General features: G+C 50.2%; 1 protein-coding gene across 1 annotated transcript in view; it reads left to right on the top strand.

Annotated features, from left to right (window-relative positions):
* Nucleotides 1-26612, top strand: part of TTLL11 (tubulin tyrosine ligase like 11) — a 749536-nt gene extending 722924 nt beyond the window's left edge. The window contains exon 9 of the mRNA XM_085613706.1: nucleotides 24097-26612. Within this exon, the coding sequence (XP_085469832.1) occupies nucleotides 24097-24386 (290 nt within the window). The 3' untranslated portion in view covers nucleotides 24387-26612. The remainder of the gene's footprint in view (nucleotides 1-24096) is intronic.
* Nucleotides 26613-26821: the final 209 nt, after the last annotated feature.

Raw genomic sequence — 26821 nt, 5'->3', positions numbered from 1 at the left:
ACCCCAACAGTTGGCATCTCAGCAAAAACAGTATACAGTTGGAATACCAATCCCGTCTCCGCTCTCTCCACTTTCCTACCCATCACTTTCTGTCACCCATCTCCATATCTCATTTAATATAACAAAACAAAAATGTTAAAGGCCCAACAGCAGCAGATTGCTGCTGGACCACTCTGCTGTACAAACAAGCATTGACATAGCCAATAGGTCTTGCCTTTGGGACCTTATAAGTGCTTAGCCATGCAACAGTTGATATTGTTGCACAAAGGATATTGTGCTGCATAACTAAATACTTATAAGGTCCCAGAACCAAGACCTATTGGCTATGCCAATGCTTGTTTCTTAGGAGAAGTTTATATAGTGGGTTTGTTAAGGATATTAAACTCCTCTGCCCTCGAGACTACTCACTACCTGGAATAAATGATATCCCTACTTTTGAATAGCGTGCAGGGTTTTAGCAGTGGTAGAACTGTCTGGCAGTGCTGAAGTGCTGGAAAGTGCCATACATCAAAAGGTGAATAAACGTTGCACCGTCCAGTGAACCAAGAAGAGAGTGGAACCTGGCCACCATTTAATGAAACTGGAAGATACCTTATTTAATAGTCAGCTCAGTCACATTAAATTGTAGATTCCTTTGCATATGTGCTGGTTTGTTTCACATTTAAACTTTGTCTTCCTTGCTCTCTAATTCAGCCCATTTGCATTCCTCTTTGTTTCTGATGCAAATAGGCGAGTAATGAGCAGACATCTAGCAGTGCTTGTTTGACGTTGGGTGCTACATGGTGCTGTGGGCAATAAGCTCTTCTCATTTTGTTCACATCACATTTGGGATCACATTAAAGTTTCCAATTCAGAAGAGTTCATAGGTGCCTCTCATTTGTTGTTGCTGTGATTGTCTTGAAATATATCATCCATGCACAACAAAAACCTCATTTAAATTGCGAATTAGATACTAAATTAAAATACCTCGTTAATGACCTTCATAAAAAGAGTGGGAGAGACAGCAGCCACTCCATCGGAGAGCCCAGACATAAAACATTGCTGTGCGGGTTTATTATTGAATGACTCCGGTCTCCGGCACCATTTTGTTTTTTCATTGGATTAAATGATAATTCCCAGAAATATCAATAGTTTCAAAGATTAACATTGCTATTGTTTTATTTGTTTGAGCACTTTGCAAATAAAAAAATGCATCTTTCTCGTTGATGATGGCTATTTACCTACTTTTGTGAGTAAACTTATTAGCATGCAGTGAAATAGTTGTTTATTTGTATGGTCTCTTTCATGCTCTTTCTCCATCGCTGCCCTTAAAGAGGGGGTAATTCCCAGCATCCTGTCGGTGTGACCAGGCTGATTGTAGGTTTTTACTGGAGAGCACAGTGACCACCTGGCTCCTTTCATAGTCCCTATCTTGTCCCCAACTTTCCCATCTGCTGCTCTATCCTTGCATCTCTCCATCTCCACAGCCTCTCCCCCCTTGCACTTTAATATGATCTTGTGGTGGTATACCACACTATGCGAGTACGACTGTTCACGGTGGAGTAGCAGAGATCTAACCGCAGTTAGGATTTTTGGAATCATTATACTCATCAACCTGGAAGCAAGGGGAAACAACAAATGTGACTGGACAGGACATGGCCAAGAAAAACAAACCATACTGCATACTGAACAACCCTTATGGACAATCTGTCCCAATCACTATAGTTGACATAATTATATCTGATCATGTAGTAATAAAGTAACAAGGGTGCCCTTTCCCATAGCTTCTGTAAGGTTAACCACAGTGCTTCTCCAAGAAGCATGGAAAGTTGTGCACGGCCATAACTAGCTTACAAAGTACAATGTTGAAAACGTGATGTCCCAGCTAGTGGGGATATTTCTCTCTAGGTCTTACTTGTAAAGCCAATAGTTACTAGTACTTTTTATATGAGAGCATGTGTTGGCGCTTGGTCATGCCGCTTTCAGAAGTCAGCATTACCTCGGAGAATGCTAAAAAAGATTATTTTCACAATATAAAAAAAAAGAAAAGGTAGACCTCAAAACTAAGAATAAATGGTTTATTAGTAAAATGGCAGAACTAATAGGGAAATGTGGTATAAATTGCTTAAAATGTGATCCAGATTTACAAACCTCAGCACCAGATGCACAGTAGAGGTTACCACAGTGGTGGCTGGTAATCTCTTGCTAGTAATTCCAGTAAATGTTCAAACGGAAGGCGCCCAGATAAGAGGGCTTGATGGAGATATCCCCCTGAAAAATACTTCTGAAAAAAATGGGAACAAATAGTACATTTTCAAGCATACTTTTCACATAAACTTGTTAAAAATCCAAAGGCAGTAAAAGGGTCTTTGTACATGGTGGCTCCTCAAAAGGGGCATTTGGGCAGTGCCCTCCCACCTGTGAGCAACCACATAATGTCCTTAGTCTCCACACACTGCTATTTATTTATATTTAGACTCTTGTATTTTCATGGAGTCTCACTGCACAGACCTCTTCTGGCTCCCAGTGGCCCGCGGTGAACGCTTACCACAGTTTTTCTCCATTGTTTTCATAATATATGGTGACCTCTATATGTGAAGAATTACCGACAGTATGCCAATGCCAGCATTTTATCATGGGGTTCCAGTAATGCCAGGAATAACATACAATACAGAGACAGTGATCACAGTACAGACCCGAGGTATGAGAGACTGGGTGAGAGCCCCTGTGCCACTCCCTGGGTCACCGATCCCCTTACAATGGGAACCGTCTTCTACCCTGCCGGACGTCAGACACTGCGTCCCTGCTGGGTTTTCCCTCCCTCTCCCCCACCACTTCCCTCCCTCATTCTTCAGAATGTGCCCGTGACCAAAGTACTCCTCGCCCCTTGTTGGGGAGGGATCCTGCATTCTTATGCTATGGAGTCTCACCGCTGAGAGAGTCCACCGTGAATTTGGGAATCACACAAAACTGAGGACTGAAAAATGATCCCTGCCCCACCCTACCGGACGTTCAAACACAGTTACTCTCCTTGTTCACCACGCTGTTTCCCCTACCCCCTCCACCTCCGCTTCCCTCCTTCATCCTTTGGCTACCTCTACTTTCCCTTCCTCTTTCCCCAGAATTCCTCTCCACCGGCTTGCTTTGTCTATCCTTTTGCCTATGCTCCGTTAAATTCTCCCTCCCCTCGCCCTTTTACTTTACCCCTTACCCCTCTACATGCCATTTTTCTAAAAAATGTAACTTGTAACTGTTGTGCCTGATGTAACAATGTAGAATGTGTAAGATACGCAACTCTCCTCATGTAAAGCGCTCATAAATCATAGTACTCTTTCTATCTTTGACTACTTCCTTTGCTCCTATCCCCTCTCCCCTGAATCTCTCCCCTTGCCTGCTACACTGCCTAGCCCCTGTCCTTTGTGCCCTTTGACTAAGCACTCCTTCTCCCCTTGTTGGGGAAAGATCCAATATTTATACTCTGGAGTCTCAGCGAACCCGCTGCGAGAGTCCACAGCGCCAGGGGAGCCACTCACAGTTGAGGTATGGTATGGTATGGCCCCCCCCCTTGCCAAAGCACTCCCTCTCCGCTTTTTGGGGAAGGATCCAGTGTGTAGGCCTTGGAGTCTCAGAGACCCCTCTGAGAGAGTCCACTGTGTAAAGGGAACCTCTCGCTACAGAGATGGGGAAATGAACCACTTCCCCTGGGATCACAGCTTACTGGACTTTGGACGCAGCTATGACTCGTCTACCAGTTTGTGTCCCTGTCACCCCCCTCCTCTTTCCATGCTGTGTCTCTCACCCTCCCCTCCTCTTTCCCTCATTCGTTCTCTGTCTACTTCCCCTGCTCCTACCCCCCCACTGAATCTCTCCCCTTGCCTGCTTTTTCCCTTATGTATATGTCCTTATTGTTTGTTTCGACCTTACATATAACTATGTTGCCATGCTCTAATAACTGTGTAACCTTTATAACGATGTAACCTGCAACTGTGGTTTGATACTCATGTAAAGTGCTCTGATACCTCCGGGTCTAGCCAGCGCTATATAAAACCTTTAAAATAAAAAACAATATGCTGGTACCACAATATTTCCATTGAAGCTACCCATATACCATGTGTGACACATATTTCAGAAGTTAAATCCAGTATGTCACATCCAGTATTTTCTTATGGTATGCATCCCCTAACCCACTCCCTCCTCAAATATGCCATGGCTGCCCTCTCTAAGGCCAAACATTACCTCCAGTATGCTAGCACCATTATTTTGCTTTGGGTGTCCCCGCAGGCCAGGAATTACTTCTTCTATGTCAAGGCCTCCATTTGAAACAGTGGTGTCCCTTATGTCAAGACTTATTTCCAGTATACCAGAGACAGTGTGTTTCCTTTGGTGCCTCCAATAGTCAAGATTTATCTCAGGTATGCCATGGTCAGTGGGCATAACGCATGCTAACACACTCACACTCTCACATAGATCACTCACACTCAATCCCTCTCTGATTCACTCTTCCCCTCACTCACTCTAAAACACACATCCCACATATTGTTTCTTACTCATACTCACTCCAACTCGCTGTCACTCACACATAAACCTGCTCACAATCACCGATTCTCGCTCCCAAATACTTACACACATGCACTCTTTTACACTCATTAACTCTTGTTCGAACGCTGGTGTTCAGTGGCTCTGCTTTGACCTTCTGATGTATAGGTGCTGTGCTTTAATGACTAGGTTTCAGTAAGCCCCTCAGGCTGCTGAGCATTGCTGCACCATTGGTACCTACCTCTGCCTATGACTTACTTCCTCTCTTACTATATCTCTAATTGTACCTCATTCGCACTCCTTCACTCCCTCGCATTCATTTTTGCTCATCCATACTCTGTCATTCTCCCTAATTCTCACTCTCTTCCCCTCTCATTAACAGTCACTAATACACTCTCACTCTGTCACCTTTACTAAATCGTATGCACTCTGTCACTCGCAAACACACTCGCATTCACACCCTCACTCACTCTCACTCACGGTAAACAGCCCTTACAACGAATCTGTCACCCCGCATGCAATTACAACGCGGTCGTTACAACAACCGCGTTGTAACAACGCAGTGGTTACAACGACCACGTTGTAACAACGCATACCATTACCCCGCAAGTCGTAACAACTACTTGCGTAAGGGGGAGAAGGTGTTGGATTTAAAATCCAACACCTTCCCTACTGTCCGCACAGACTGGAGTTGGAATAGTAAATTATACTATTCCAACATCCAGCGCCCCCCTCCACAAGTCGTTGTAATGACTTGCAGGGTAATGGTATGTGTTGCTACAACGCGGTCGTTGGAACAACCGCGTTGTTATTGCATCCGGAGTGAAGGCATGCGGAATAAGGAGGCAAATTCCTCACTCACTCATGCACAGAGAAACAACATTGGATTTACTTTTCTTACCTTGCCAGGACAAGGCCCTCTACTGGATCCGCTTCTTCCTCTCAGGCAGAACGCAGTGGGTCAGACTCCCCCCTTTCCTCTCGGACCCTACAACAACCACCTGCGGAGTCCCCCAGGGGTCCTCCCTCAGCCCTACGCTCTTCAGTGTCTACATGGCTCTACTCGCCCCCATCATCAGAAACTACAGACTCAACATTGTGTCATGCGCAGACGACACCCAACTCATCCTCTCCCTATCCAACGAACCCAACACCGCCAGACACAACTTGTAAGAAGACATGGAAGCCGTCGCCAAATGGATAAAAAACCGCTGCCTACAACTAAACACCAACAAAACAGAAGTACTCATCATGGGCCCAAACCCCGACACCTGAAACGACAACTGGTGGCCCCCCCACCTCGGAAGCCCCCCCACCCCCACGAACAACGCACGCAACCTGGAAATCATCCTGGACTCCGAGCTCAAAATGGACCGCCAGATCAACTCCCGTCTCGTCCTCCTGCATCCACACCCTCCGCCTCCTACGCAAGACCTTCAAATGGATCCCCCTCGAACACAGAAAGACCGTCACTCATGCCCTGGTCACCAGCAGACTAGACTACGGCAACACACTCTACGACGGAATAAACAAAAACCTCACCGCAAGCTACAGAAAATCCAGAACGCCGCCGCAAGACTGTTCCTCAACCTGCCAAGATACTGCCACATCTCCAAGCACCTGCGCACACTTCAATGACTCCCCATCGAGGCTAGAGTCACCTTCAAGATGCTCACCCACGCACACAAAGCCCTCCACGACACTGGACCAGCATACCTGAACAGCCGACTCAAATTCCACGCACCTCAAAGGACCCTACGATCAGCCAAGCTCTCTATGCTGTGGTCCCCTGCATCAGAAAGACCAGATCGGGAGGCGGCTCCTTCTCCTTCCTCGCTGCCAAAGCCTGGAACGCACTTCTGCTCCACCTCAGACAGACAACATCGTTCCCCACCTTCGCAAAAAACCTCGAAACATGGCTCTTCGACAGACCCCCTCCTTGATGGACTGGAACCTGCACTCCCCCCCACCCCCCAGCGCCTTGAGACCATTACAGATGAGTAGTCGCGCTTAACAAATGCCTGATTGATTGATTGAGTTATGATATGCACTGTGCCTGTGTGAGGGGACACGGCTCAGGTACGTCCTCACACAGGCCCAATCCATACACCCACCTACAATCTGGAGCTGGATTGTGCTTCCACTGTCATCAGGAGCCTGTTGAAGCTGGAAGGCCAGGCCTGCGCACTGGTAGTGTTCGTAAAACACTACATTTGTGTTGTTAGGAACACTGCTAAAATAAATAATCGAGAGTGTGAGCAGAGGCTTGGGTATTATTTGGCCACTCACAGGTAGCAGGACTTTGCCCTGTCTCCTCTATTAACAAGCCAGCACTAGGTTATTACAAGGCAATTCAATGGGCAAAAAAACGGCCTTTGCTAACTGTACCTGTGTTGCATTGAATGAAGTGAATGGCATTTTAGAAACTTTCCTGAAATCAGTGATTTGTAGGTGAAAAGTTCAGGGCTGGGCATAGAACTGTTTGAATGGCCAGCTTTTCAACACCCAGAAAAAGGAAGAGCTAACGAGAGCGTTGGGGGTGGAACACCTTGTTTGTTGCAGCATAAAAGACATTGGTCTCACTTGGGGTTCAAAGAATGCAGACCCTACCTGCCAATCTCAGGAAAAGTCACCATGTGAAGCTGGCACTGAAAGCATGTACTGGCTCTCTCATAGTAGCAAATGACATTCAAACTCCTATGCACAATCCTATGTGCTACTCACAAAGGGCGCTGAAGCAAAGGCCCAGGTTTCATAGGTGCATTCTGACCTGACATCTTAGCGTGCATAATCCCAACCAGATTGTGATCAGACAACTGGATCTTCTGAAAAGGGAGCTGGTCAGTAAACTCCTTTTAACTAGGCTCACCGAGTGGGTAGCACCTGAAGAATACTGGATAGGGGGCAATTGTATTCGGTTAGGCTTCAGTTATGATGCTCGATGTCTACTTTGTTTGCTGTTCCAGCACTCTGAAGTGACTGTAAGATGATAAAGTTCTGCATTAAATGAATACATAAATACATACTGTAAATGAAAAATGGCTGTCATATTCCTTCCCTCTGCACTTGTCTAGGAAGGTCATATGCTCTTTTCTTCAACCCTCTCCAGGCGGCGAGTTGTTCCGCCCCGCTCCCTTTGCCCGTTTTCCCCAACTGTGCGCTTTTACGTTAAATCACCACTGACAACGTTCTTTGGTGCCTGAAAAGGTCGCAGTTTATTCATCAACATAACTTTATACATTTCAACTGTTCACGGTCATATCTACATTAATTTTCCATGTTATATATTTACATCTATTGCTCTTTAAACCTTTTTCTTGCATTATGGACCCAGCCTCCTCAATATCCTGGGAGGGGAGGGACCCCTTTTTCTGGGCTCCCGATTAACGTGTCTAGGCTTTAGCTGGCTACCGATTTGGAGGGTGTCCATCTGGACCTGCCCGGTCTGCAAGTGACGTCCCGCTTGCCCTGTAACCCTTTCGTGGGCCCTCCCTTCTCCCAGGGGTCCCTGCCGTGTGGCATCCCAAGGACCATACTTGAGCATCTACCTTTCATGAGGCTGTGCCCTTGCCATCTTCCCCCTCGGTACCCCTGCCGTGAGGCATCCCAAGGGTCCTGCGGGAGCATCACATCTATTCTTTCTCTGGTGGCACGCCGCCCCTTGGCCTACTCAGTGCCCCTGCCATGAGGCATCCCAAGGACACTGTGAGGGCCTTCCATCTACCTTCTAGTAAATCTTCTCCTCTTACTAACTTTGTTGTGTTTGTTCTGCCACGCTACCTACGGTTTCTCGATCGGAGGGAGCTCCCCTCTACCCCTGCCTCCCTTTCGCTCTTAATTGAAGCCCATCTGCTCCAGTACCCACACAATGTTCAGTACGAACATGTCCATTCCCACCCCTGTGAGGTGTACCCCATCTTCCAGGTGATACCCTGGGGACCTCAGGTTTATGAACCCGTGACTCGTGAAGCCCCATCCATTGGCCCTACAAACTTTGGCTATGGTGATATTAAGTTTCCGTCTGGATTTTTCCACAGCCTCCTGCCAGTCCTTCCGCACTATGATCTCTGAAAAGATGGCTTCTGCGGGGCGGATAAGGCGTACCAAAGCCGTGAGGCTTCTCTGCATGTATTCCAGTAGCACCCACCTTCCCAATGCTGCCAAGTCGTTTCCACCCAGGTGGACCACTACCGCGTCTGGTCTGCCACCTTGTTGTAATACTTCCCACACCGCGGGTAGCAGTTGGTCCCACTTCATTCCCGAGCATCCCCACCAGTCTATTTTGGTTTCCCGCAGCCATATTCCACCGAAATTGCATCTGGCTGCCGCCCATCGTTGGCCCGCGTCACGTAGGAGTGCCTCATGATCCACACCTTCTTCCGTGAAGTGCTCGGACCTAGACGGGGCGGGAGAAATCTGGCTCGGCATCGGGCGTATGTAACACTTAAATGCTATTCCCTTGATCAGCCCACTTTCCAATCCTAGCCCCGCTGCCGTAGTGGCTGCCCCTTTTCTGAAAGAGTGGGAGCCATACTCGTGCGCAGGGAGACCCATTGCTTCCAGGGTTTTTCTCATTACTCCTATGAACTGAAAGCGGCTGAGGAAAGACCCGTTCTTGAGCTTGAAAAGCAGCCCATCGTTCCCTTCCCTCTCTCCCAGGTGTTTTCGCAGTAAGCACACCGGGCAGCAGGCTGCGTCCTTAATGCAGTGTATCCTGGTCCATTTTCCCTTGCCTGTCTGGTCCGTCTTGGACCGCCGCAGCAGGATGTCCATGTAGACTTTGTGTATTTCTACATCCCCTCTGTGGATGCATGCTGATCCTGGGTCTACAACTGATGGGGCTACTAACTCACTGACCCTGTATGCTCCAAAGAATGCCATTGTGAAGGCTGCCCGAAAGAGTGCTTAAAGCGCCCAGCATCCCTTGTAGCATGCTGAAGCGGATGGGGCGCCTTTAGTCTTTCTTTGTCTGCTGTAGCCTACCCCAGCACTTCATTGCCATTCTGCATTTTGAAGCCTTGGTTGGGTCTTCCTGCTCTAAGTGTTCCTGTGCCCAGGTTTTCTTTTTTCCAGCCAGAAAAGCCCACTCGATGAAGTGTAGGACCTCCTCCTGCGTGGCCCACCATCCCCTTTCTAGTCCTGTTCTGGCCCTGAATGTTTCCCAGCACTTACTATAATGGGTGCTTTTCTACAAGGCCAGTGCATTGTTCAGTAATGACTTCAACCCGGTTCCACCCATGACCACACCACCTGTGGCATTGGAGTCATCCTTTTGTCTGCGTCTGGGGCAAGCTCTCTGAATTTCTCCCACTGAATACGAGAAATGGCATCCGCAACTGATCCTCCCGGAACTGATACTCCCGGAATGTGTCTCGCCCTAAGCGCGATGATGCCCTTTAATTGGCAGCCAACCAGTTTCCGCAGCAGGGTTGCTACTGCTGCGCATTGTGCGGACCCTGTGTCAATTGCTTGTACCACTGCGTGGTTGTCAGACCACAGCGTAATCTGTCTATTCTCCAGCTGTGGGTCCCAAATGTGGAAGGCTACCACTATGGGGAACAACTCTAGTAAGGATATGTTTGCTGTTAGCCCAGCATTTTGCCAGGCTATTGGCCACTCCCTCGCTGGCCATGCAGTCCCTAGGATTGCTCCAAAGCCGTGCCCCCCTGCCGAGTCAGTGTAAAGTTCTAGATCGCTTGCCTGCACCCAAGGTTCTCGCCATATCAGGGTGCCGTTGAAATCTGCCAGAAAACTCTCCCACTGCCCCAGGTCCTCCTTCACCCCTTACTTGATGCGGAACCTATGGTGCTTCTGTGTCATGCCCCTAGTTAGCCATGCTAATCGCCTTGCGAAGGTGCGCCCTGCGGAGATCTCTCGTGTGGCAAAGTTCAATTTTCCTAGCAGCTGCTGTATTTCCCCCAGTGTTGCCTTTCTTTGCTGCCTCAACCTCTTTATATTCTCGAGTAGCTCGGCTACCTTTTCCGACGGCAGCTTGCATGTCCCGGCTACTGAGTCCAACTCTATCCCCAGGATATCCAGTCTAGTGGTGGGGCCCTTTGTCTTGTTCTGCGCCAGTGGGATGCCTAACTCCTGGGCCATCTTTATAAAATTGTTTAGGAGATTGACGCAATCCTCTGTGCCTGCCCTACCAATGAAAAGGAAGTCATCTAGGTAGTGGACACGCCCACCCGCCCTTTGGTTCGCGCGCTCCCAATTCCCATTCTAGAAAACTACTGAAAGCCTCGAAGTGTGCGCATGATATCGAGCACCCCATAGGTAAGCATTTGTCATAGTAGTAATGTCCTTTTAGTTTATATCCTAACAGGTGGTAGCTGTCTGGGTGCACTGGCAACAATCTGAAAGCTGATTCTATGTCTGATTTTGCCATCAAGGCCCCTTTCCCTTCTTGCCTAATCAGGTCTACCGCATCGCCCACAGATGCGTAGGCCACAGTGCAAGGTCCCTGTTCCAACCAGTCGTTAATGGATTCCCCTTCGGGGTGGGACAGGTGATGAATCGGCCGGAATTTCCCTGGCTCCTTTTTTGGCACTACGCCGATGTGGTGATACCACCATATCCTCCAACGGGGGGGAAAGGGAAAGGACCGGCTACCCGCCCCAGTAGTACTTTCTTCTCCACCTTCTAGTTTGCTTCCCCGGGGCTGTCTCTAACTGATTTTAGGTTTATTCTCTCCCGTGAGCCTTTGGGCCCTTTGTATGGGATTGGAAAACCCTGTGTGAAACCTTCTGCTAGCAGCTGTCTGTCTGTTAATTTGTGATAGTCTTTCAAAAGATGTAGCAGTCCGCTTGTCTTTATGGGTGTCGGTAGTGTCTGTCCTCCGCCCCTTTTCCCGCTGTCCCCACCCGTAGGGGCCTGTACCTAATTATTTGGGGCCTGTCTTGCCTTTGTCTGACCCTGGCCCTGTGGCCTGCCGGCAGCATATGGTGGGGTGGTTTCCCCGGCATGACCCACCTTCGTGTTTGAACCTGCATGACGTTCCCCATTTACATTGATTTGCTACCAGCCTGGCATTTCCCTTTGAAATCTTTTCCCTGGCCCTCGAATTTGCCCTTACTCCCGTAGGGACGAATATTGGTCTCTTTTGCGCCAACACCCTCCCTGGCCGCCACCATGTGTTTCGTGAAACCTTCCATGTCCTGGCAGTCCCAGGTTACTAACGGCCACGCTTGCATCCTCTCTCTAAAACCCTCATCGTATTGCAGCAATGCATCACCCTGATACTGTTGCTGCGCCTCGTGCACCTTTTGCTCATAAAAGATCAGTGCTGCGCGCTTCGATTGAATTTTTCAATGAACACGCAAGCTAGTGTTATGAATGCCTTCAGCCAATTTTCTATTGATCTGTCTACTCTAGGTTTGTGGAGGGCTCTCCTTTCCTCGTCTTTTTTATCTTGCGCTGTTAGGTCTAAACCTGCCTGGCACACTTCCATCAGTGAAAAATTGTCTATGAATTCTTTTCTCCAAATCGTCTCCTTTACTGTAAGTGGAATGAGGTTGGTCAGCCCTAACATCTTTGTTGTCGTGGGAGGGTCGCTTGGGGAGGGGCGCAGGTACTCACTGGCTGGCTTCCCGTTACTGTCCTGTTTCTCTCCTGTCTTGGTCGTATTTGGGCTCTACCCCCCCTGAGGCCCCTGTACTCCCGTGTGCGGCCGCCTCAGTCCCTGTCTTTTCGCCCTGTTGCAACTGGCTTGCCACACCTGGCTCCTTGTCTGTCGCCCCTTTTGCATAGCCCCCTTGTCGGCCCTCTTGTCTGGCGCCGGTCTGCTCCCTTGACCCCCTGCGCCCCATGCTGTGTTCCCAGGGAATGGAGCCCTCATCCTTGGCCATTGCCACCAGGGCATCCATGTTGTTGACTGCGCTGCCCCCTTGGTTCAGGCCTCCCCTTGGAATTCTGGTCACCCTTAGCCTAACCCTGCCTCCTTTGTTCTCCCCTAGTTGGGTTCCCATATTAACATTTTGCCCTAGGCTGTTTTGGGCCCTCTGCCCTCTCCCGCGCCCTTGCTCGCTGTTCCGCGTGCCATGCTTACCATGTGCCTTGACGACGCCGCCTCCTCTCTCGTGTCTCTCCTGAGGGGCTGCCGTGCTGGCAACAGACCCCTCCTCATCGCTGCTCTCTTCCGACTCCGAGCTAGCCCCCTGCTATGGCGTCGCCGCTTTTCTTTTCGTGGCTTGCGGGGTGCCCTTTCCTTTGTTGCCTGTTCCCTTTTTGCTCTTCTCTGGGGCCGCCGTTTTGGCTGCAGACACCTTTTTTGCCCCCTTCTCAGGGGGCGGCAATGCTGGGAATGCCCGCCGCTGCCTTTTCTCCTTGGGCTCCTTCCTTGATTTGCTGGTCCATCCAGCTCTGTCCCTTTAGCGCAACCAGGGCCCTGGCTTGTTCCAGCATGGCCTGCAGGTCATCATCCAGGTCTGGTCCTGATCCCTTACCACGTCTTTTCTGGCCTTTCTTCGGTGGTGCTGGCCTCTCCTGGTTCTCCCTGAACCGTAACGGGGGCTGTGTCTTCCTCCCAGTCGATCTTTTCTTGCCAGCCATCTTTGCGCACTCCTGTGCTGTTCATGCCGGTCGTAGGACCTCCTTTGCCCACTGCAGCCCACGTGTCCCAGGCGCAGCTCCTGTTGAGTGCGTTTACCAAAACTGTGTTGCACTGGCTCAGTTGCCCTGTTTCTTTATGTTCTGTCTGTCCTTATGCCCCAAATGCGAGGGAAATTGCCCTTTGTGCTGCTTCTGCTCGTTTATCAGTGATTCCCTGGGCCCAGTGTGCACTAAATAAGACACCCAAACTGCTGATCTTAGTCCAAAAGAGAGTTAGAATAACTTTGGTCTTCCCCCTTAACCTGTGCATCCACTCTCCGATCCACAGCGTCTCAGCTGTTCGTGTCCCTTTAAGAAAGGAGTGCTCCTTCAGCTGGTGCCACCCCCTGCGCCGTTTCCGTGTTTTCACTCCTACTGGTTGTGCCCCTGAACAGAGGCGCAAAAAGCCCATTCTGCCACCCCCTGCTGTCCTTGCTACCCGCTGTAGCTGCCGCCACGGGGAGGGCGCGTAGAGAAGCCCAGCAGCTGCCTGCTGTTCGTCCCGGTCAGCTGAAGCAAAGGCGGGGTGGAGGCTCTGTTCACTCTGCGCCCGCCGCACCCTGGCTGATCGAAGGTTGGCCCACTGCTGTTCTCAGAGGCGGGGGTGGAGGCTCTGCTCACTCTGCTCCCGCCGTCGACTCAGGCCGGTAGAGGGGGAGAAGGAAACCCGACATGAACAATTCCCACCGATCCGCTGCTGATTGAGAAGGCAGGAGTGGAGGCTCTTCTCACGCTGCCCCCGCCGACAAAGGCTGCACGTTGGAGATGGCAGGGTGGAAGCTTCGCTCACGCTGCTCCCGCCGCCCTCGGTCCTGACGACCACTGCTGGAAGGGGGCGAAGAAAGCCCAGGGCCAAAGACTCGCTGTAGGTCTGCGGTAGGCGGGAGTGGAGGCTCTGGTAGAAAGGGCGCAAAACCAGCCCGCCCGTCTTCTGTTCAGCAGTCGTCCTCAGCAGGGTCGTCCAAGGGTCGTCCAGCAGCCAGCCGTCGGTCGCTCGGCAGTCGGTAGGTTCTTCTCCTTCCTTAATTGCGAGGGGGGTGTATGTGCTCCCTTGGCCCCCTTTTATCTCCCCCTCGCCCTAACAAGCTCACCCACTGATTTCGCCACGTTTGCGGGGGCCTATCCTGGCCCCCGGACGGCGTTTTACCCGGGCCCCTATCGGGTCCGGCTTTGCCTACCCGGCCCAGGTTCTTATTCTTTTCTATACACAGTGTAATGAAAAAGTCCACACAGATCCACTCTTGCTAGTGTTATCAAACAGGTCCCTATTTTTTTTCTGAGAAACGAGTGTATAAACGTTTGAACTTCAATGTGAAAGCATTGAGGAAGTACACTGCATCTGCAACACCTCTGGGAATATTGCAGGGTCAGTGAAGCCGGAGTATTTCTTCAGTACTACAGATCTCACATGGAAGGTAACTTCCTCTCTGTAGGTTTGAAACCTCACAACCTGAATTTCCTTACTAGTTCAGTCCCTGATAACTTCTCCTTCAGTAGAGCCTGCAACCTGTACAAATATACTTCTTTTGAAAGCTGTCCATTAATTCATGTTCAGGCCTCTTGTAGAATCTCGCATTGACACTAAGGGCTCGATTGCGATTTTTCGGTGGTGCAGGAGCGGGCAGTACTCCCCTCCCCCACTCCTGAGACTCGCCGGTGCCTGCCAGATTACAAGTTATTTGTACTCCGGGCAGGCAGCGTGGCATTCCCAGGGCGGTGCCTCTTTCAAAGGCAATGGGAACGCCTCACAAGGTTCCTGCACGCCATGGACTGATGCTGTGTAAGAACTTTTGAGAATGTGCACAGGGGGGGTACATGTTATGCCCAACTGTGTGCATCCCTCAGCCCGACACTGTTCAACATCTACATGGCCCCCCTCGCACAAGTGGCCCACCACCACAACCTCAGCATCATCTCCTACGCCGACGACACCCAGCTCATCCTCTCCCTCACCAAGGACCCTCACACCGCCAAAACCAACATTCACGAGGGCATGAAGGCCATCGCCGACTGGATGAGGAGCAGCCGCCTGAAACTGAACTCGGACAAGACGGAGGTCCTCATCCTCAGACCCACCCCCTCAGTCTGGGACGACTCCTGGTGGTCGACCGCTCTGGGGACAGCACCGACACCAACCGACCACGCACGCAACCTAGCATTCATCCTCGACTCCTCCCTCTCCATGTCCAAGCAAGTCAACGCCGTCTCCTCCTCCTGCTACAACACCCTACGCATGCTCCGCCGGATCTACAAATGGATCCCGACCGAAACAAGAAGAACAGTGACACAGGCCCTTGTCAGCAGCAGACTGGACTACGGCAACACACTCTACGCAGGAATCCCAGCCAAACACCAACGGCGGCTACAACGCATCCAAAACGCCTCCGCCCGACTGATCGTCAACGCCCCCCGCCGCAGCCACATCACCCCCCTCCTGAGAGACCTGCACTGGCTCCCCATCGACAAGAGGATCACCTTCAAGCTCCTCACCCACACACACAAAGCACTCCACAACGCCGGACCAGCCAACCTGAACAGCAGACTCAGCTTCTACACCCCCACCCGCCAGCTCCGCTCCGCCAGCCTTGCCCTCGCAGACGTCCCCTGCATCCAACGAACGACCGCCGGCGGCAGATGCTTCTCCTACCTCGCCGCCAAAACCTGGAACACCCTCCCAACCCACCTACGACTGACCCAAGACCTACTCACCTTCAGAAGACTCCTCAAGACCTGGCACTTCAAGCAGTGGCGGCCCCCCCGCCCCCCCCCCCCGCGCCTTGAGACCCTCACGGGTAAGTAGCGCGCTTTACAAGTTCCCCTGATTGATTGATTGATTGTGCATGCACAAACTGAGAAGGCTAGGGGGCTCTGTAGGGTCCACTTTGTTTTCTCTCCACCAGGGGTGTTACAGCAGTGGAACCATCATGAAAACCCTGGCGGAGAGGAAAACCCTGGCGGAGAGGAAACTCGTGTATGCTTGGCGGGACCACGGCGGTCCTGCCAAGCATATTGCTTCCTCTGACCACCACACCATCGCCAGGAAATGGCAGTTCCCTTGCATCTGCGGCGGTTCCAAGGCGATCCCACTTCCCTAGTTGTAATAGGCCGGTCGGACCGTGGGTGCGGCATTGCCTGAACCACCACCGCCACACCACATCGGATTACCTGCACCGTGTAAACTGTAAGCACAGCATCTTCCTACTTTCTGCTGGATGACACTCTGGGACATATCATTGCATCAGTGACCTAGAGTATCTTGGAGTAAGGTGCCCAGACAAGCAATGGCTTGTAGACATTTGCTTGAAAGTGTTCCACTGCAGTACATTTTTCCTGTTCCCCCTTAACAGCAGCATCAATCCATTCGTTATCCTAATAGCCCTGTCAGGATACACATTTGCCCAGTCTGGAGTCAAATTGCAAGCAGTGACGCCTTCTGTCTTCACAAAGTGGTAACTGCACCCTTGGGGCCTGCTAAGAGGGCTACAGGGAGCGACACATTAGCGTAAAATGTGCTCTCATTTAGAGAGCGTTAACCTTCTGCGTGTCATTTATCAAACAGCCCCAAACAGAAAATGTCACGGTTAAGTCATATAGTTTAACCTGTAAGGTCGAACAACAAGCGCTTGTTAAACTCCCCCGTCCCTCTGCTGGAAGGGTTGTGTGCGCAGTGAATTCATGGCTGGAATCTGTACAGCATGGACACACAGGTGAACATGCGAGGGTTGCACCGGTGATGTTGTGTATTTGACAAAAAGACTCACTTTTGTCTCAGTGAGGCAAAAATATTCCCGAAAGTGGTCGTGCCCACCAGAATGGGGAATAACGTGCTGTGTTAGGCTTACCGACTTGTAAAACCTCACAGTGTTCCGCATATAGTTTATCGCTCTCGCGCTTCTCCAGGGTACACCTGCAGGAATTTGTGCATCGAAAAAACCCCGATGGAAATGCAATTTCCCCATTCAGAATGTGAAACCAGGTGCTATTTGGTGCACACACCATTTGGGCTCGTAGTCAACATCAGAATGAGCCCACAGGTGAACATGGTCCCTATGTTAGGTAGGATGTGTTTGTATTCTGTGCCAAGCGGTGATGTCTAGAGCATTGGTTGTCCAGTACCGGACTGTCTGCTTCTTCAAGAGGGCGACCACTGTGCCGTGGAATGCACGGTTCAAGCATTGTAGTGGAGCTAGAAACATTGAGAAGCAGCCATTTTGCCAGCTAATTAGACCAGGCCCACCACGTGGAGCATCCCTCCGAGACCCAGTGGCAGTTGTCTAGAGGTGAAATCATGCTCTTAAACTATTTGAGGATTCTAGCACATAGAACTTCTGTCAGGCTCACTTTAAGGTGAATTGATTTAGACATCAGACTCTGGTAGGCTGTGCTTGCTGCCCAACTAGGGACTGCCATTATGGTTGTTAAAGGGTCATAGTGTACAAGAATGTTTTTAATGGAGGGAGAGTGACTAGAGAAAATGCAGCTCATGTCTCTCTTGCATGTATCAATGTTTGTTTATTATGAAAATTCAGATTTACAATGAGATGGACTTAAACCACTATACAATCAACTTAAAATTTACAATCAACAATTATCAATACAAATGTAAAAAGCTTTCAAAATATTTAAAAATTTTAAAATATAATTTCATGGGGGGGGGGTGGTGAAATATCAAGTGGGTTGCCTCTTTTGTTGTGCGTACACCGTATTTCAGAAACAGAGGTTTTAGGAACAGATGTCAATTAAAGTACAAAGCAGGGCAGGTGAATAAAACGTGATCTAAATTTTGCACAGACTTTTTACACAAATCACAAATGTACTCTTTGAGGGGCAGTCCAACCCAAGCACCAATTACCACCTCTATGGGTAGAATGTTCATAAGCAGCAATAAATATAAACAACAGACTTTATGGTTTCAATTCCAGAATAAATATGGTTGAGACTGGGCTTCAAAACATGAGGAGACAACAACGTTCATCTTCTTACCGCTACAGGCTAGCCTATCTAGACACACACAGATGCTCCTAATCATTGTCAGAAAATATACTATAGCCTTAGAGCCCGCCATTAAAGGCCTGCTCCAGCGTTCAGCGAGGGCCTTTATCAAGGGAGCGGGCCTTTATTGGCCAGTAGAGCCTAAGGGCTCTAAGGCAATTCGATTATTCCACTAATAGAGGGCAGAATGTTCTAATTTGTTAAACAAAGGCCTCACGGAGCCCAAGGGGGTGGAAATCCCCCTGTGCTCCGTGAGGCCTTTGTTCACAGCAACAGCTCGGAACAAACATTGAAATGTTGATGCTTCCAGCTTCTACCAGCCATTGGAAGCTCGGAGCACTCCATTGTCCTCAATGGAGCTCTCAACATTACAGTGTTCTAATATTCCTTAATATATATATATATATCTGAAAGAGACACGTTAGTGATAGATTCCTTGCCTTAGAATATCCCCAGGCGTCAGACTGGATCCGGAATGTTTTCGTCAGCAGTACCCCTGCGCGTCGGTAGGCGTCGTCGTGCGACTCCTCGTACATCGCTGGCGTCGAAGCCGCCTAGATGACGTCGTCGGAGCTACTTAGGCGCGCGCTGACGTCAGTTCTTTCTTTTTCCGTGCCAGCAAGCGCAGATCCGAGAGAGAGCGGTACCCCTAGTAAATATTTTAACTTGGTTTCTGAGAACTTGCTTCTCTTATCTTGTCGAGTACTCGACTCCTGGTGCAGTAGGGATACCCGGGTTTAAGTCCTGTAGGACCTGCAGTCGGAGCATGTCGGTAGCGGACCCGCACAATGTGTGTCTCTTCTGCTTGGGGCACGCCCATGACCCCGAGGCGTGCCCTGATTGTCGGGCCATGGCACCGAAAGCTTTGCGGGAGCGTTCCCGAAAGTTATTGGAGGTCCCGCAATCGGTTCCGCGCCGATTGAGGTCCCACTCATGTGGGAGGTCGAGGGCCCGGTCGCGGAGCCGTCACCATCGCTCGTCGGACTCGGGGACTGGTATGTCACGGCGCCATAAGAAGTCGAAGAAGTGACGTCGCTCTTTGTCTACCCCTCACCGGTCTCGGGACGCGATGGAGGGGCCGGCGGTCACTACCCCGCGGCTCCGATGGAGACTCCGTTGTTGTCTGCGGCCTACCTGACCTTTCCAGGCCCGCACGCGACTCCGGACGAAATACAGGCTTTCCTGTCGGATGCGACGCCGGACGGCGCAGAACCGGGGTTGGTCTATTACCCCCCAGGTTCCGTTTCTGGGTGGAGAGTTTATCCCATTTCCCCGGGCACCTCGTCCCTACCGGCCTCTTCAACAACTGGTGGACGAAGGGGAGTACTGGGAGGGGTCTGAAGACCCTCTCGCAGCTCAATGCGAGGATGAGCCAGAATGGGAAGGTGATACGGAAGGTCTAGTGGATCTGGATTTCTCTCCACATCCTGGTACACTGTCCCCCCCTCTTCAGTGGCTATAGAGGAGGTTGGGACTTTTTCTGTAGTGTTGCGTAGGGCCGCCGAGGCTCTTAACCTCGAGCTCCCTTCTGTGCCTATCAAGACCAATCTCCTGACTGAAGTACTGCAGCCAGCGTCCTCTTCTGTGGAGCCGCTGCTGCCCTTCAACAATGCCCTTACCGACGTCCTGTTGAGCACCTGGAACAAACCCAACACATGGGCTCCTATGGATAAGGGTGTAGCGCGCCGCCACCGCCCGGCGACCTCAGCTTTCTCACACAACACCCGATGCCTCAGAGTCTGGTTGTCCAGGCCTCTGCTTCGCCGAGCACATTCCCTTCTTGCCCTCCAGACAAGGAATCTAATGAACTGGAGCAGTTTGGGAAAAAGATTTTCACTTCTGGCAGTTCAGGGTTGAGTGCGGTGACTACTGCGTGCCTGTTGGGCCGCTATTCACATTCTGTGTGGGACATGGTGGCACAGGTGCTGCCTCAGTGCCCTGTGGAAGCTCGGGCGGTGCTCTCCCAGGCCATTACCGAGGGGAGAGATGCTGCTAAATTCACTATCCGTTGTGGACTTGACACGGCCGATTCACTCGGCAGGGCACTTTCCTCAACGGTGGTGCTCCGCCGTTACGCTTGGCTCAGGACAACTGGCTTCTCCGGGATGTTCAGAACACTTTGTTGGACATGCCCTTTGATGGCACACTCCTCTTTGGAGACCAGGCGGATAGCACCCTGGAACGCTTTAAGGACTCTCGGGCTACGGCCCAGTCCTTGGGTCTCGCCACCACGCGCACTCCCTTGGGGCCTGCTTTTCGCTCCTTTCGAGGTCAGGGTCGAGGCGCCCAATCGCGTTCCTTTCAGTCCCAGAGGCCTGCGCAGCCACAGTCTCAGCGCAGCTGCGGACGTGGGACCCGACGTGGTGGATCCCGAGGCCAGCGAGCAGGTCAATACACCACCGCTCCTGCCGCTGCCTCAGAACCTTCCTAGTCGTGTTTCATACCCACCAGACGCCAGTGGGTGGCAGGATTCGCCATCACCTCCCCCACTGGCATACCATCACTTCAGACAGGTGGGTTCTGCAAATAGTTCGAAGGGGCTACATCCTCCCCTTCGAGTCTACCCCTCCAGTCATACCACCGCATGTCTGGGGATCACTTGGCACTTCTCCAACAGGAAGTTGCGGCCCTCTTGGCCAAGGGGGCCATCGAGCGCGTTCCGACGCCAGAAGTAGGTTGTGGTTGTTACTCCCACTACTTCTTGGTTCCAAAGAAGGACAAAGGTCTGCGCCTTATCTTAGACCTCCGGAACATCAATCGCTTCCTCCGGAAGCAGAAGTTCAAGATGCTCACGCTTGCTCAGGTCTTGTCTGCCCTAGACACGCAAGACTGGTGGTAGCTTTGGACTTACAGGATGTTTATTTTCATATCCCCATCCTGCCAGCCCACCGGCGTTACCTACGGTTCACAGTGGGCCACGAGCACTTTCAGTTCCCCGTGCTCCCTTTCGGCCTTACCAGCGCCCCTCAGGTGTTCACGAAAGTGATGGTGGTGGTCTCAGCTCATCTGTTCAGATCAGGAGTTTCAGTCTTCCCCTATCTCGACGACTGGCTGTTGAAGGCGGGCTCGCCCCAGGCAGTATTCTCCCACCTCCAGACTACGGCCGACCTCCTGCATTTACTGGGGTTTCCCATCAACATGCCGAAGTCGCACCTGATTCCCTCTCAGAAGCTCCTCTTCATCGGAGCGGTTCTGGATACAGCGCAGTTTCGGGTTTATCCTCCCGAACAGCGAGTCCGGGACAGTCAGGCTGTGATTCCGATCTTTTGGCCCTGGTGCTGGGTTTCGGTCAGGAAGACCCTGAGGCTACTGGGCCTCATGGCCTCCTGCATCCTGCTGATCTATCATGCCAGATGGCATATGCGGGCTCTGCAATGGGACCTGAAGTTCCAGTGGACTCAGCATCAGGGAAACCTGTCCGACTACGTCCAGATCTCGGAGGGCACTGCACTGGACTTGCAGTGGTGGCTCACGAACCAGCGTTGGGTCAGCGGCAGATCCCTCTCCCTTCCCCAACCGGAGCACACAGTAGTGACGGACGCGTCCCTCCTGGGATGGGGCGGCCACATGGGAGAGGCGGAGATCAGAGGCCTCTGGTATCTGGTGGAGTCCAAGCTCCATATCAAGCTTTTGGAGCTCAGGGCGATCCTACTTGCACTGAAAGCATTCTTTCCCTCTGTCAAGGGGAGAGTAGTGCAGGTGTTCACAGACAACACCACCGCCATGTGGTACTGCAACAAGCAGGGCGAGGTGGGATCGTGGACTCTGTCAGGAGGCTCTACATCTCTGGACGTGGCTGGAACGTTAAGGCATTTCCTTGGTGGTTCAACACCTGGCAGGTACCCTGAACGCCAGGGCGGACGAACTCAGCCGCAGGTGCATGTTGGATCATGAATGGCGTCTTCACTCAGAGGTGGCACAAGGTCTCTTTCAGCACTGGGGAGAACCTTGGTTAGATCCATTCGCCACCGAAGAGAACGCGCAATGTCAGCAGTTCTATGCATTGGAATTTCCAAGGCACTCGCTAGGCGACGCTTTTCGTCGTGAGTGGAGTTGTGGTCTGTTGTACGCCTTTCCGCCTATACCACTTCTGCCCAGAGTGCTGAAGAAAATCAGACGCGACCGGGCCCAAGTCATTCTTGTGGCACCGGACTGGGCTCGAAGAGTTTGGTATCCCGAGCTACTCAGTATGAGCGTGGATCCCCCAATCCGACTGCCTCTTCAGGAGGATCTCCTGTTGCAGCAACAGGGGACGGTCCTCCACCCGAACCTGTCCAGCCTCCACCTCCTTGCGTGGAGATTGAGCGGCGACAGCTGATTCCATTTGACTTGCCTCCTGAAGTCTGTAATGTCATTCTGGCAGCCAGGCGTCCCTCCACTAAAACAGTGTACGCCTGTCCGTGGAAACAATTTGTGGCATGGTGCACAGCGGAAGCTGTAGATCCTCTTTCTGCCCCTCTTTCTGAGGCCCTACTGTTCCTTCTCTCTTTGGCCAGAAGGGCTCTGCTCTGGGCACTATCAAGGGCTATCTTTTGGCTCTTAAAGCCTTTCTTAGGCTGCCTGATCAGCCCTCTCTTTTCAAGTCCCCATTTGTCAATAGATTTCTCAAAGGCATTACTCACCTTTTCCCTTCTATTCCTTTTGTGATGCCTTAATGGGACTTGAACCTGGTTCTCACATACTTGATGTGCACTCCCTTTGAACCTCTTCATAACTGTCCTTTGCGGTTATTAACTTTGAAGACTGACTTCCTGGTGGCCATTACCTCCTGTAAACCTCCGTTCCTGGTGATTCATCCGGACAAGGTTGTGCTTCGGCCGCGTCCCTCCTTTCTACCAAAGGTAGACTCTGCCTTTCATCTCGGGCAAACTGTCACTCTGCCCACTTTCTTTCCTCCTCCGCACCCTTCAAGAGAAGAGGAGAGGCTCCACCGACTGGACCCAAAACGTGCGCTTTCGTTCTATCTCAACCGCACACAACAGTTCTGGGTGGATGACCAGCTCTTTGTTGGCTATGTGGGCGCCAAGAAAGGCCGGGCTGTGCACAAGCTATCTCTTGATGGGTTATCTTGTGCATTAAAGCCTGTTACTCTCTGGCTAATAAGGAACGCGCTCATTTTACAAGGGTGACAGCAGCTACTACAGCATTGGGGCGCGGTGCCCCCCTGCAAGACATCTGTCAGGCAGCCACTTGGGCCTCGTTGCATACTTTCACTAAGCACTATTGCCTTGACAGTCAGGTCCGGAGAGACGGCTTCTTTGGCCGTTCGGTTCTCCGTGACTTTCTGGTGTAATCTCACTTCGCAGACCCACCACCGGGGTTGGTATTGCTTCGGTATGTATTCTAAGGTAAGGAATCTATCACTAACGTGTCTCTTTCAGATTCACAAGTTACTTGTGTAATGATATATCTGTAAGAGACATTAGTTAGTGGTAGATTCCTTACCGCCCGCCCATCCTCCCCGTTCTGCGAACTGTTCTCTAGGGTTCAGGTTATCCCTTTTAGGGCCCTAGTTATATTGCACCAGTAGTCGGTCTCTGGCATGGCTCTGCGCTCCTGGCACGGAAAAGTTGTGTACATAACTGATGTCAGCGCGCGTGGGCGCGTCTAAGTAGCTCCGACGACGTCATCTCGGCGGCTACGACGCCAGCGACGTACGCGGAGCCGCATGACGACGCCTACCGACGTGCTGGGGTACTGCTGACGAAAACTTTCCGGATCCAGTCTGACGCCTGGGGATATTCTAAGATAAGGAATCTATCCCTAACTAATGTCTCTTCCAGATACATTGTTACACAAGTAAGTAACTTGTACATATATACACACACACACACTTGCCTTCACACCATTGTGGTAGTCAGTAGACTGGAAACAATAACATATAACATAGCCGGAGGATATTTTGTCGTTCGATAGTGTGGCATACATTGGTTTATGTTGCCTTTCAGTGAACTGAAAGAACACAGTGTGTTGTAACCTCTCTTCTCTTTTGTTTCCTAGGCATGTGCTTGCAGGCCTTTGTGGAAGCCTTCCTTTACCTTGCCCAGCGGAAGTTCAAGACCCTTCCCATTCATGAGCAGGTGGAGTCGCTGATCGAGTTGTGTGAATACCACCTTGAAAGTTTGGATGAGAAGCGACTACTGTGCACCCGGGCAGTGACTGACCGTAGGGCACCTCTGTCGGGGTGCCAGCCTGATGGACTGCATGTGGTGCCATCAAGTCATGTTCCCCTCCTGAACCGAACAAGTGCTGCCAACAAACTTGCGGATTACAGAACACAGCATTCTTGAGGGACGCGCCTTCACTTAAGACCAGGGATAAGAAATGGGCTTTATGGACTACGCTAAACATGAGTCCCTCCATATGCTGCAGCTGGCAACACTGTGGAGGTTTCAGCCTACCAGCACATATTAGTCTTTCGTTATGGCACGCTACACTGATATAAGAGGCTGTAACACAGGCACCTTTCCAATGAATGACTCCCCAGAGCACTGATCGTTCATTATTTTCTACAGTTCATCTGTATATTATGCATAAAATGATCAATCACGTCTTTAATTTTTAGGTTGTGAGCACGTCAAGCTTGGTGGCTAATACCGGGAGTAAAAACAGAATGCTTCTCACCATGGGATCGATGTAGAAATGAGAAACGGAGAGCTACAATAGAACCCATTCGGCTTCCGTCTTGGCAAAGCCGTACAGTGCTGGAACTGCCTTTCCTTCAAACAGGCGCTCAAGGCCTTAAGTCCAGGGCGGGAAGACAGGCATTCTCCCCTCCTTTAAACTATTATCCCTGAACTGATATCCCTGAATGATAATCTTCTCTATGACGGTTCATAAAATAACACTTCTCGGCTGGAATCGCTGATGGACTCTTTTCCTCATTCTAAATCGCATTAGACATTAACCCCACCCGCCCATCTCTCCAATGCTTACTGTGCTGTTGGATTCCTTACAGCCCTTTCCTCTCCTGAGGCTCCTGCCTAGTTTCTTGACTCTCATACCTGACGGGTGACCCCAGTACTCTCTAACCAATCAACACTTGAGGTTTCTTCTGTGCTCTCTTTCCCTCTGTGTTCACCCCCACTGTAAAATAACTTGTTCGGCATCCTGCATCGTGAGGTCTGTGATTGTCTGTTACTGAGAGTGCAAAGCAAACAGTGGCTCAACTCTGGGAATTACCCAATGATATCAACGCCATACAAATTGAGGTAAAGCCCAGTTTTGGCAGAAGACCGTCACTTCACAGAAAATGGATGTGGGTCTACAATTTAGAGGCACTTTTTCTCCAGAGCAAGGTGGTTTACTTTACATTAGGGATATCCCCAAGATAGTCCTCATTGTACTTCCGAAAGAACATAGAACCGTAAAATCACAGAGCGGAGCAGATGTTGAGTTGCCTTCGCCCCTCCCATGTCGAATGCCTTGCTTACAAGTATCCTGTACAGGCTAGCCTTTCGTAAGCAACTTAAGACTGCCTGTTCCCCAGTTGATGTCTAGTGTGGTTTAACCCCGTCTTTCTTTTATTTCCCATTATGGGCAGCAACTTGTTAAAGGGTGCTTCCTAGATATTTACATAACAGAGTTGAGCACTGAAAACCTTGAATAGAGTCACACTTTCACATAATATGGTCAGTTCTTAATTTTTCTTTTTATACATTTTTTAAGAATGAGTTTTTTACTTGCTACATATTGATTAGTATTAATTAGATAGTTCGCCTTAAAAAAGACCTAAGTAAAATGTTTCAATTTCAATTATTGTACTTCCTGTGGTGGCAGTCATACTATTTTAAGTGAAAAAGGGACAATGCCAAATAAGGGTACAGTAATGAGACAGGCGGTGTGAAGGATTTCATCAAGAAACTGTTAACAAAGGTATTGATATTTTATTAATTTATTTATTTGTAGTTTGCGGAGTCTGTCAACCTATTTATGTGTGAAGGAGCAAGCCTGGACATGCCACTTAACAGAACACAGCACAATTTGACCCAGGCTTCTTTCCATATGGCTTGTTATTTTTCTTACTAAAATTGCTTAATAATTTATTAAATGCTTTTGGATTCTATGTAGATGTTAATGCTGATCTTAAGTTGGGATGGGCATCTCATTTGGCTCTCTAGTTTCCCTCCAATTTGACAAATGATCCATTCCTCAAGGGGAACATGTGATGCTTACTAGCCTACAAATAAAACTTCTGAGGAGGGAAGTAGAGGGCAGGGAGAGGGTCTAAGGAGCAGAGAGAACTAAAGATGTGTCTCCTAGTATTGGTTCATGCCTTTAAAAATACTTCCCTCAAACCATTGTAAAGTAGAGAAGCATTTCTTTTTATTCAAATTCAAAATTATGTTTACTTTTACCTGAAAACCATATTGATATAATTTAGTTTCAACTGCTCTCGACTATGTTGTTAAGATTTTAGCTTTCTGTTAAGCTAATTCCTATGCTCCCTGCTTTTTTGGTCTAAAACTGAATACTTGATGTATGCCTGTTAAAATATACATGTATCTCGAACCCTTTCCCAGCTGATATGTTTGTTTTAGCATTAAACGGCAGTGTTATGAGTTGGAACCTCTGACGTAGACCCAACCCTAAACTTTAGTACCCTTAGTGAACAAATTAACATGAAACAATGTACATTAGCTGAGAATCACTTTGGCCTTAGCGGATGCAGCCCGCCTTCGCCTCTCTTCTTCATGGAGATGCGCTGCTTCCATAGCCCTGAACT

This window comes from Triturus cristatus, chromosome 1_2 (assembly GCF_964204655.1).
Source record: "Triturus cristatus chromosome 1_2, aTriCri1.1, whole genome shotgun sequence".
Taxonomy (NCBI): domain Eukaryota; kingdom Metazoa; phylum Chordata; class Amphibia; order Caudata; family Salamandridae; genus Triturus; species Triturus cristatus.
The sequence above is the reverse complement of the archived record's forward strand: the minus strand, read 5'-3'. Positions and strand labels throughout refer to the sequence as shown.